General features: G+C 27.3%; 1 protein-coding gene across 5 annotated transcripts in view; it reads right to left on the bottom strand.

The window, feature by feature from the left end:
- LOC129975255 (ras-related protein Rab-37-like) overlaps positions 1-12,303 on the bottom strand; it is a 356,952-nt gene that overhangs the window by 119,825 nt on the left and 224,824 nt on the right. For all 5 annotated transcript variants that reach the window (XM_056088302.1, XM_056088299.1, XM_056088303.1 and 2 more), the window contains one exon: positions 10,830-10,896. In XM_056088302.1, coding sequence (XP_055944277.1) covers positions 10,830-10,896 — 67 coding nt within the window. The remainder of the gene's footprint in view (positions 1-10,829; positions 10,897-12,303) is intronic.

Here is a 12,303-nt window from a genome sequence, read left to right as displayed (position 1 = left end):
TTTACAAATTTTCCAAAGGAATTATTTTCCAAAATAATCGAGAGATACGGAATTTTAATACAAATGGAATCATTAATGTATGCTTGTACTGTAAACTATAATTCTAAACTTCCTCCAGTTCTAATACTTTAACTAATGCATAAATCAGTTCTTATTTTACTTTCTTTAACATTAAGAGGATTCAGTAAGAGAGCTTCACTCCTTACGACTCTCTCATTATGCAAAGTGTTCATTATCAGAAGAACAACCGAGATACTTGAACAGAGAGTTTAGAGTGCTTCGACACCGTAAACGAATCCCGTCTGCTTTAAAATTAATGATCTCTAAGATATCCTTGTCCATACAGAATGTAACGAGAGAATAAAAATAAAGTCTTTCTCAAGTATCTGGAATCACTTTACAATTGCAAATAACTATATTTAGAGATGTTGACTGTTAGAGAGCAAAAATAAATATTGCCGTGTTTTAATTAATAGATTTGGCATTCAATAAATTGCTAAAAATATTATAAAACGCGTAGATATTCATTAATAATATTGATGGAAATCCATTAATTTTTGATATTAACTTGAATTTTGTTAATTTTCGATATTAATTCATCACCATTGCACCCATGCACTAATGATCGTTTAGAGCATTTACCTTTTTCACCAACCATGTAAACATATTTTTGTCTCTTTTTGGGTGTTGAAATGAAACACTCAGCCAAATGTATGTACAAAATAGAAAAGATAAGTTATTATTAAGATATCTACGCAAAAAATAAACTATTAAGAACTATTAAAACAATTAAAAACCATTAAGACATTTACGCAAGATTCCTTAGACTAGTACGACGAGTAACTGCTAACACGGTTACTTGGATGTTTCAGCCTTAATTTCACTTATACTGAAAAGGAGCGTTACTATTTCGAAAAGGAAGTTTAGAATATACTATAGCAGTTCTCGGCGAAGAAATAATAATAATTTGTCTAATATTTTTTCTATGGGCGGAAACATCGTTTTTGGCTTGCCATCTTATTTTCATCTTGGTTAACTCATTTTTTGTGTAGCTAACTGAATTAAAGAAACATAATATAATATTGAATTCATAATAGAATAAGCCAGCTTCGTCTGTAACGAAAGGAGGGAAAAAGAAATTTTTTGTCAAAGAAGGAGGGAGTTACAAAATATATAATCTTGAAACTTATAATATCCTGCTTTATTTGCTCATTGAACACAGAGATTCAAAACGGAACAAGTGATCCTTTTACTCTTTTGCCGGATTTAAACTCGGCCAGTAGGCAGTGACTGCACAGGAAAGGACTGCTTCATGTTTGCCACAATTTAATACGATAGATTCAGGCATTACATGCTTAGCTATAAATGGCCGCTTTGGCGTACCTGAATTTTTCTCTTTCACTGCTTATTGTTTTAAAATGATGGAAATTTACACAAATAACCATGGTAAAATAATAAAAAAAGAGTCAATATACCAAAATTTGGAAAAATATAGAAAAAAAAAGACAAATAAAATAAAGCAAAGTGCATAAAAATGCCTTACTGCTGCTTCCAAAAGAGACGCCAATAACTAAAGCAGTGTTCACTCAAGGCCAATTATTGCTGGGCGATAGAGGACCACGCCTACCTCCGGAAGATCACGTGACCCCAATGGGACTGTAGCATATAGTTGTTTCATCTTGACTACTATTTGCCATTTTCTCGATAATGTTATTCTCAATTTGTTCATACTGGTACAATACCGAAAAAACAGCAGAAAAACAATTACTGCGTGCAGTAAATGACCTCATGTGAACATACCTTAAAATTAAAACCAAAATTTCTCAAAGTAACAATATTATTGCGACGAATTTTATATGTATTACGAAGAAGTATTAGTTTTAAGTTGAGAATTCCCATTATAAATACCATTGACAAGAAACCTATAGAATATATTTTGGATTTAAAAAAATCATACACATTAAGATCAGTTGTTTCAAAACACTTTGATGTTTGTACCAAGCATTTCAGAATTTGTTGAGGGAATTTTTTTTCCTAATGAGTTCGTTTTTTTTTATATTTCTTTATACTCAATGTCATCGGTTTTATATCAAATTCTGAATTTAATAAAAACCTTTATAAATTTGGCGAGAAGATAACTTCCCACATTTCATATTTGTCGCTTATTGAATTCTTGAAAAATGTGTCTACAGAAACACAGATATAGAAGATTCGACAAGTTTGTTTTTCGGACTCAAAAAAGAAGTTTAAAATTGGATAATTCCTAGCAGTTTCGACCTCGAATTTTTTGACAGTAATATTATTTATTAGTATCGTATGTATGAGAAAACGAAAGCCATCGAGCTACATGTATAATTTTGATATCAAAACACGTGAGGAATTTTTAAAAACAAATTTAACTTTTATAATAATAAAGAAATGAACTATGTAAACAATGTAACTAATAAAGAAGTTCTGTACTATGATTTCGTCAGTACCGTTTACAAAGAAACAAAAGACAAAAATAGTTGTTTCAAAAATATATGGGGAGATTTGGGCGAGAAAAATGCAAGAGTAAGGTTTTCCTTTATTTAAAATATCATAAATGTGTAAAGCAAAAGTTTGGAAAAGCATAATAAGAAATATTCTAGAAACTGGGATCCCATCTACATTCCAAACATATTTTCTCTTCCACTTTTGTTGACTCAAATAAAAAGAAGTACTTTGGGAGATTTACATTCTAGAATATTTTGAAAAGTAATTTTTTTGTTAGTTTATATCAGATTCAAAATATTCTTGTTTTAAATTTCATATCCAGAAAAATATCTTTAGAAAAATGTAAATATTTGGAGGTTCATCGTTAAAATCTAGTAATTGTTGAATGGGACATATTAGAAAGTGTAAAGATGGGTTTACACTCGCCCAGACGTCCAGTAAGACAGCGCATGCGCAAAAAGGGACTGATTTATGTTTTCCACAATTTTATAAGATAGATTCGGGCATTCCATACTTGGCTATAAATTGCTGTTTTGGCGTCCCTGAATTTTTCTTCTTCATGGCGTATTGTATTAAAATGATGGATATTTAACACAAGGAAAGAGGTCGAGGAAAAACACTGCTTACTTAAAGCCTTATTTTTGTTATGCGTTTCTTTGTTAAGCAATACGATAAGAAATATAATATCTCATTTGCACAAATAACATGCATTTCTTCCAATTAACAGATAATTTGGACCTCCTCCCCTATCAAATAGTTTGGGCCAACAGTCCTCAACTAAAGAAAAACTCGTAGCTTGAGAAACCTACTTAACTCACGCGGTCCATAGATAAGCTTCTTAAGCATTTTGTTAGGGGAATCCGTTTAGTGGGCGTAAGGCGGAAAGTTCAAAAGGTCCGCTTTCAACAATGCTTTATTCTACACGAAAACACGAATACACATTAGCAAACCCAGCCGATGATTTCACAAAAACAGCACTTGAAGTAAACAGCAGCATACAATAGCAAATCGCTACTAAACAACAAAAACAGCAGCAGCAGCAAAAAGCGTTCAGAGAGAACTCACTGGAGATCAAAACCCCAAACAGTCTTCATTTAACTACTCTCGTCTTGACTCAACTCATTATTCACTACTGACCGACTCCGTTTCTCGAGTTTTCATAGCTTCTAAATTTCTAGAACAAATGCCAGCCTCGAGTCTTAATGGAACTATCTCTGAGATTCTCGATTATTCTGTGTCTTTCATTTTTGCCCCTAAAGTTGCCAAACTCGTCGCCAAGATGCCAAATGATCGCTGAGGCCATTGATTCGGCATCCGTTTAACAGTCATTTCTATTATCTGTAAAACTATCTTTCAAACAAAGATACTTGCTGAGTAGGGAAGCATTATTACAAATTCTTGTCATCTTGTTATTAAATAGAAATGATATAAGAAAAACACTTTATGACATTTATAAGATTTTTTTAAATATGTTAGTTAAAACAAATAGTATTTTCATTTTTTTTTTTTTTTTTGGCATTAGGAAGATGGGCTATGCAATATTGTGTTTACATATATATCAGGGAAATTATATGAAATGCAGGAATACTCAAAGAAAATTGTGAATGCTGCAAAGTATGATATGAAGAAAGTTTCTTTTCCTTATGTAATTTAGTTTAATTATATCTCAAATGGAACAAGGTCGAAAGCATCATATATTCTAATCAAGTAGCAATTTCTTTTATAAAGAATAAAATTACAAAGAATGAATCACCATATAAAAAATACTGGACAGATATTCGCATGCTATCAATAATAATGCGACTGAATAATGAAATGCTAATAAGTTATAACAGTGACTAAATAAATCAATAAACACAAAAAAGATAGTATGAAAGGCCAAGTGATAAAATTATTTGGTTCGAAAATAAAATTGGATATTGCTACAGGCAGAAACTTAAAAAGGTAGTGTTAAAAGTGGACTTTGCTTTATAATAATTTCGACTGCCAAATAAATAAATAAATAAAATAAAATGAAAGCTTAATTCAAAGAAGGAATTTCTTTTTGTTTTACATTGAAGAATATACATATCTGTGAAATGATTTATTTGGTACAATAAACGGAAAGCAAATAAATTTCATAGAATTCCTCATTTTTCTGTTCTGAATAATCAAATATTTTTACTAATAACATTTTTTTATCCTTCTACTTTGTAGAGTCTTCTTTAAATTTGATAATATTTTTGAAAATGTAAAAATAAGTGGTTTAAAATATAAAATTTTATATATATTTAATTTTTAGTATTTTAATTACAACGTGTTTAAAATATAAGTTATTTTGAAAAGGATAAAATTAATAATGGCTGCATAACAAAATTTATAACAAAGCGGTAAAGCGATTATTTGTTTGTCTGCTAATCTTTATATAAAATTTCGCCTATTTTCCTTTTATATTTATTTATTTATTTAAATTCCATTTCGCTATTTTTACTTTTTAATGTGAGAGTAAAATATTTCATTATTGATTTAGTTTATTAAAATTATTTTAGGCCAATTCAATCTATTAATTTTAGTTTAATTAGATATCTTCCATAAAAAGGTTTATTAGCATTCTTTTATCTTTGAATCGGCATTCAAAATGAGTTCTTCATGTCACTTAAGTGATTCATTTCATATCATTTTCGTGATATAAAATTTTTTGTTCAAAATCTTAAATCTTCGAAATTTCTTCACCGAATGCTTTGAAATTTTGACGTAATGCAGCATTTGAATATGCATCTGTTTTTACATATTTATCACGTAAATGTCACGCTTGAGACAGGTAAAAGTATGCTTTTTAAAAACAGAGCCATCTGTTGAAAGCGAAACAGTCGCATAAAATTTTGCATATTTTGCGATTCCATTTCAATATTTCCAATCGCATTATTAAATTGAATTTTCATACACCTCGATTTATTTATTTATTTTTGATTTAAGTATTTCGTGTGGAACTGCGTTGGAATGGAGGTATCATAGCGTGCGTTTCATGAGTATAGTTTATTTTTTAAAATTATTTTTACTGCTTTTCATTTCATTTTTCAACTATTTTTCCTATTTTTCCGCGCATTTGCTGCTGGAATTGAGCTGGTTGATTCATTTTCATACGAAATCAAATTATGTCGTAAAATTAATCTCTTTGAATAGATTTATTCGAGCAAATCGAAATATATCGTTTTTAATAGCACTGGAATAGAACTGTGTTTGAACTAGCTAACCAAACTTTAATACTTAAGTAAATTTTAAGTAAGTTTTAAAATGAGTAATAAATATGCAATAATGAAATCTATATAAATAAAAACATAAGTTTTCGTCATGGTTTAAACCAACGGTTTAACCATGACGAAAACTTTATTACACAGGGAATCTGAGTAGAGAATCATTTGAACGACACAAACGGGGAAAACGAATCGACTGACTTCCTGGCATATTCAAAGAAACTACAATGGCAGACAATCCCTACAATCCCAATCATGATTAATGCTTCTTTCTCCTCATGTTGGAGGAGGGTCCAACTATTCTCTCCTAACGTGGTATGTGCCAATGACTTTACACATACTACTTTCAGCAGTGCAGGTTAAGTTCTGAATTTAGTAGGTGATACTGGGATGTTTGCATATTCAACCCAAATAAAATTCAAGCTTTGGTTCAAAGTATTTTAAGGTATGCACTCAAGAATCATATGAAAAACAACAGTTAAGTTCAAACATTTATGGGTACAATGACCAAATTTCAAAATTTTCAAATGACAACACCAACTTTTTTTAAGGGAATGTGTTCTCCATAGCAAAAAAACAAACAAACAAGCAAAAAAAAAAACAATAAATAACTTTGGAACGATATCTGCTGCTCGAAAATCACTAGCGCTGGACAGACTAAGAAAAAAATAAAAAATAACTGTGATGTGCCTAACAGAGACGTGAAATTCAACAGATTTATTTCGGCATGACAGGTGCTTTGGTTCTAGGCACCATCTGTCGCAATGCAAAGTGTCATCATGGCTGAAACATATCAAGTAGAAAATGTGTGACAAAATGCTTTTTTTCTGTTTTTTCTCTGCTGTTATTGCTTATTTTCACTTTTCTTCTTAGTCTGTCTAGCGTTGGTGATTTTCCTGTTGCAGGTACTGTTCCAACACTTTTTATTGTTTTTTTATATGGTCAACACATTCCAATAAAAAAAGGTTTGGTGTTGCTATTTGAAAATTTTGAAATTTTGTGACTCTTTACAGTTAAGAGTATTTGTTAAGCAGCAAGGACTTAACTTGAACTGTTAACAGCAAGTAACTAAGTGTAACTGTTAGACATTTAAAACAGCTTAACTGTTGTTTCTAGTATAATTCTTGAACTAATACCTTAAAATACCTTGGACCAAAATTTTATTCCATTCTTGTAAACGGTATGATAGTTACATTTTCATATATCAGGATAGTTTTCGTTATAATAACTCATACATATATAAAGTTTTAGTTTATTTCGTTTATTTCTACGTCATACACTTTTGTTTTTTAGCCTAATTTGTTTAACGGTGATAATTTTTAACAGAAAAACAACATAAATTTTAATTGAGAGAAACATAAAAAAGTTGCTGCAGTACATTAATTATGAAAGAAAAAAATATCAAATACAAAGTGAATTATTTTTTTGGAAACTTTACTTCAAAGGAAACGATTTTCAACTCATTATTTAAAATCAGTTTTGCTAAACCCAGTAAACTGGCACTAAATTAATATATTTAAAAAAAAGTTAACAATGTTCTAAAAAAATATCAGATTAATTAGTGTAATTTTCTTCACTCAAATGGAAATGAAATCTAATTAATTTACAAAAGAAGCAACACAAAACGCGATCTTTGAAATTTAGATTTTAAAACATGTTATTTATACTTGATAGAAATACAAAGTGATGAAAAAATTTATGAATGCAAAAACAAAATGAGCAAAGCAAATAAATGTGAATGGAAAAAGAAATATATTTTTTTTATGCCGTGTGTGTCAAGTCAGCTCTTTGAGAAAGCAAATATAAATCTTTCATCAGATTCATTCGTTCGAATTATATTCCAAATGGGAAAAGTAATAATTGAATAGATTTCTGTTAAGATAAAAAACTATTATTGCATGCTAAAGAGTTATTAATACCATAGAAAAAAAAATAATTAAAATGACCTTTCTAGCAAACAAACCAATCAAAAATAATTTTTCTTTTCCTTTTACATTTCTAATTTCTAAATGTTGAAATTATGTGAGGGATTTAATAGGAATGGTGAATCAAGAAAGTGTCAACTAACCGAAGACATCTGATCTCTTTATGATATCAAAAAATAAATTAATTAAAATCACTAACCAAAAAAATCACGAATCTAGTTATTGGAGTTTGATTGAAGTATTCAACAGATATCGAAAAATATAAGATAATTAAAATAAAATGATCACACATAATAGTAGAAGAAATAAGAACTTTGCCTTGTGAACTAAGAAACTTAAAATAAATACCATTTATGAAATTGTACTGTGATAAGTATCTCTGCAAAATAAGTTCTAATAATTGCGGTATGGAATTTGCTGACTTTTATTTTTGGTTATTAAAAAATTTAAATAATGTTTTTATTAATATTTTCGGCCACTTTCAAAACAGATTATCCTTAGTTGTTTCACCATAAATATATTTATAATTCAGTATTATCCTGCAAACTTTGATAAATGTTATCTTTTGCATAAGACGAATCTAAAATACACAAGCATACATTTTTCATATACAAAAAATCGTTTTCGTAAAAATGTAATTACTTTACTTGAAATATTCAAGGATTATTTAATATTCTTTCAATTTAAACATATTATAGTATAACTTCTTTAAAATTTTAATTCTTAATCAAGCAATATACTAAGTTTGTAAATATCTCTCGTAAAAAAAAGTTATTTAACCAAATAGTGAAAAACATTCGTCTAAAGACGAATAGTTTTACATAAACAAAGGATCAATCAAGACAAATATAACATTTCGTGTATTCTAATGTCTATATTCCTGTTATCATACGCTGTGCTATGATGCCACATTCTTTATCAATTTGTTAGATACGAAATTAGTAATAAAATGAAATTGTTGCGAAGCATTGTATGCGAATAATATTAATATAAATTAAATCCTTCGCAATCTGTAGTTTTAAAGAAATAAATTAATTTATTGAAGATTGAAATCATTATCAGAATTTTATAGTAGCTCTTGTTTATGGTATAAATTTCTTCAACTTATCTACAGCCTTTATTGTAATTTTATATTAGTTTAACAGGTATTCGCTTATTTTTCAAAAACACTTTGATTATTTTTTTAATTTCAAAAATTCATTTTACTTTTTCTTACTTCTATTTGAAATTAGATTACTCAGAGTTTTCAAGTATTCATATTCTCTTGGAGGAAAACGGTTTATTAGAAATAGCGGATCGCAGCAAGAACAAATTTTAATTTTGCTCTATTATTAAGAATACGATTTTCTATAACACAAAACATAATTGAGATTCTCAAAATGGGAGAATATTTACAAGAAATAGAAAGAAGGATTAATATCTGTTCAAGTGCAACTTATTAAAGCGATATAATACCATGTATTTTCAAATCGATTTTCTTTCGAAATCATTTTAATCACGCGACTTCAATTCTTTATTTTCGAAGGAGAGAAAAAAAAAGAAGAAGGAATTCCATCTCATTTGTGCAAACGATTTTTAAAAAGAGATATCTTCATGTTTAGGCATCCGAATCGTCTGCTTTTGTTATTGAACAGACATGAAAAACGATGAGAAAATGTCTCTCGAGGATTAAAGAAATTTTCGAATAACTGCCGTAGAAGTTTTGAGATAAAGAACATTCTTTATTACTTCTAGGATAAGAGAGAATGTAAACGTTTTTCGTAATAATAAATTTTTGTTTAAGAATTTATACTTCAATTTTTTTCCTAAAAAGAATATATCTAATAGATGCTTTAAAAGAAATTTTAAATATAAAATATGAAGAAACTTGCTGTTATATGATTCATATTAACTCTAAAAACAAGTTGAAAATTTCTAAGCTTTTAAATAATTAATTTAACAAGAAAAGTACATATTAACTAAACTTATTAAATATTCACGAAAGAATAGAAAAATGATTCAGTCCACGATGCGACTGTAAAATGTAACTAATTTTTATCATATAAGCATTAAATTTAAAATTGCAGAACTTTTCAGATATTTATCTGATAGTTAGCTGGATGGATGCAAGGGATAAATTTATTCAAATTTTTTAATGTATTTTGAGAACATTTTTTTTATGAATGCATTACAAACTAATGTAATTTGCAAATAATATCATTTAATCATTTAAAATGAATCTTATGAATGATTTTTCCATACATTTATGATTATTAATGAATTAAACACCTTAATTGTGTTGCCTCTTTTATTATTTGATTTTAAAATCGTTTTCATCTAGAGAAATGTGTTTTAATACGGATCAATTTAAATTCCTAGACCATTTGAGATATTTGTGGATTAGCCACTAATTTTTTGTATTGAATTCTAACGTCAATGGATGACTTAGCATCAGATTATAAGTTTTAAGATAGCACAATTCAATGTTTACACCACTCTCAGACATTCCTTTAAAACTGCAATATAATCACTGGGGTGGAGTCATGTCTAATATATTATGAGTAAAAAGTTATTTCTCACATTATGTGATTGTACTTGTCTTCAGCCATGATACGATGGTATATCTTATTGTTTTAAGTCGAATTTGAAGTAAGGTTATATTAGATGAGAAACACATAATGATGAAATTAAGTACGTTAATCCTTATGCGACACATAGTATATCCTACGCCTACGCCAAGGATTTTTCGCAAATCTTGCAGTTGTCACGTGAAAAATGACAGCACGCTTTATATGATCTATTGTTTAAACACAGTTGTATATAATTTTTGTCGCATAATATAAATGAAGAAATCATGATAAAATATCCCTAAAGTTTCATTTCAAAAAAGACAACAGCTCTTATTTTTATAAAAGAGATGAAGGTAAATCAGTATGTAATTAATTATACACAAAATCATACAAACATAAGAAAAAAATATTAAGAAAAATTATTTAAGAATTATTTATTTTTAATGGAAATAAACGAGAATATTAAGCTAAACTCCAAATTATTTTATTTGTTTAAAGATACCAATCAATAAATTCACGGATTTTTCAAGCAGTTAAATTTTATGATATTAAATACGGGGAATAAAGCTTATATTTAAAAAAATTCTTTCATAATACTTTGCATACGTTTATTTAAAGAAATCAAATGGCATCAAATCACAACTCACCATGAGCATCTCTGTAATACGCATGTGTCACGCTTCGGAATCTCTCCTGCCCGGCTGTATCCCATATCTGTTTTGAAAAAGAAATAAATTAAAAAGAAGGAATAAACAAATAATAAAAAAAGTAAGTAAAAATAAGATAAATAATAATTATTATCAATATAAGAAAATTATATGCAATTATTGAAATTAATTTTAAAATAAGAAACAAGCCAATAATGATAAGATAAAAAAATAAAAATGAGATAAATAATAATATTTATCAATATGAGAAACTTATACACAGTTTTTAAGTCTTGTTTCTCATTCGCTATTTTCATAAAGTTTGAATATTTCAAATACATTTTGATTTCTGAACAAAGTTGATACAAATGAAATGGGATTATTTTTATTTTATCATAATATTAAAAGAAATGAATAATAAGAAAAAAAACCCCATTAAAGCTAAATTTAACCGTAAAAAATCAATTTGAAAAATAAAATATAATACAGTTTCCAATTGATAATAAAGTCAATAATTAAATGCTAATAGAATTATTAAATAAAAACTGAAAAAACAAAAATAACGATTATATTTCCAGTTTCAAAACAAATAATCCTTGAATATTAATTTTATACATAAATTATGGTCTGCAATTCATAATTAATCAAATTCACCGATCTAGAAAGCAGCTCGTGAAAAAAAGTGTTAAAGTTAGAAAAAACTTTTTAGAATACTGATAAATTTATATTCAAAAGAGCAAAAATTGTATTTCACAAGTATTAAAAAGAAAAATGCTAATAACAAATCAAAATGAATATTTTAATACAAAATTTGAGTATTCATCAGAACACGAATTAAGTCTGTATAAAATCTTTAAAGTCTTCAAAATAAAAATACATTTAAAAATAAAATAAAATAAATATAGAACAATTTATATTGATTTGTTTCCTGATTACTGATAAGAACAAAAAATGTATTTCATAATTATTATAAATAGCTAATAAAAAAGTGAAATTGGATATTTTAATACAAAATTTATCATTCATTAAAACAAGAATGAAGGCTATATAAAATCTTTAAGTTCTTAAAAATAAAAATAAATTTAAAAATATAATAAAATCCATATAAAGGAATTTATATTGATTCCTTTCCCATTTAATAGAAACATTTATTTAATTCATTGCTTTTCGCGCCTTTGAATTTAATGTTAAATATTAAAAGGAGTTTGATTTCTAAAGGAATTAACCTTTTCAGTGATATTTCCTCATATTAATGCTAAACATTAAATACAAAATAGCGAACAGAAAGTTATTTATTTATTTAAAAAAATTTTAATTACAAATTAAATTAAAATCTTTTTGATGCCAATAATATTCCAATAAATAATTTCAATGCAAAAGGAATATCAAATAATTAATTTTAATTCAGATTTATTTTCCAATTAATCTTGTATAATTTAAGTATTTCAATTATTCTCTAAACAAACTTTGTGTT

Source organism: Argiope bruennichi, chromosome 7, assembly GCF_947563725.1.
Source record: "Argiope bruennichi chromosome 7, qqArgBrue1.1, whole genome shotgun sequence".
NCBI classification, from domain to species: Eukaryota; Metazoa; Arthropoda; class Arachnida; order Araneae; family Araneidae; genus Argiope; species Argiope bruennichi.
The sequence above is the reverse complement of the archived record's forward strand: the minus strand, read 5'-3'. Positions and strand labels throughout refer to the sequence as shown.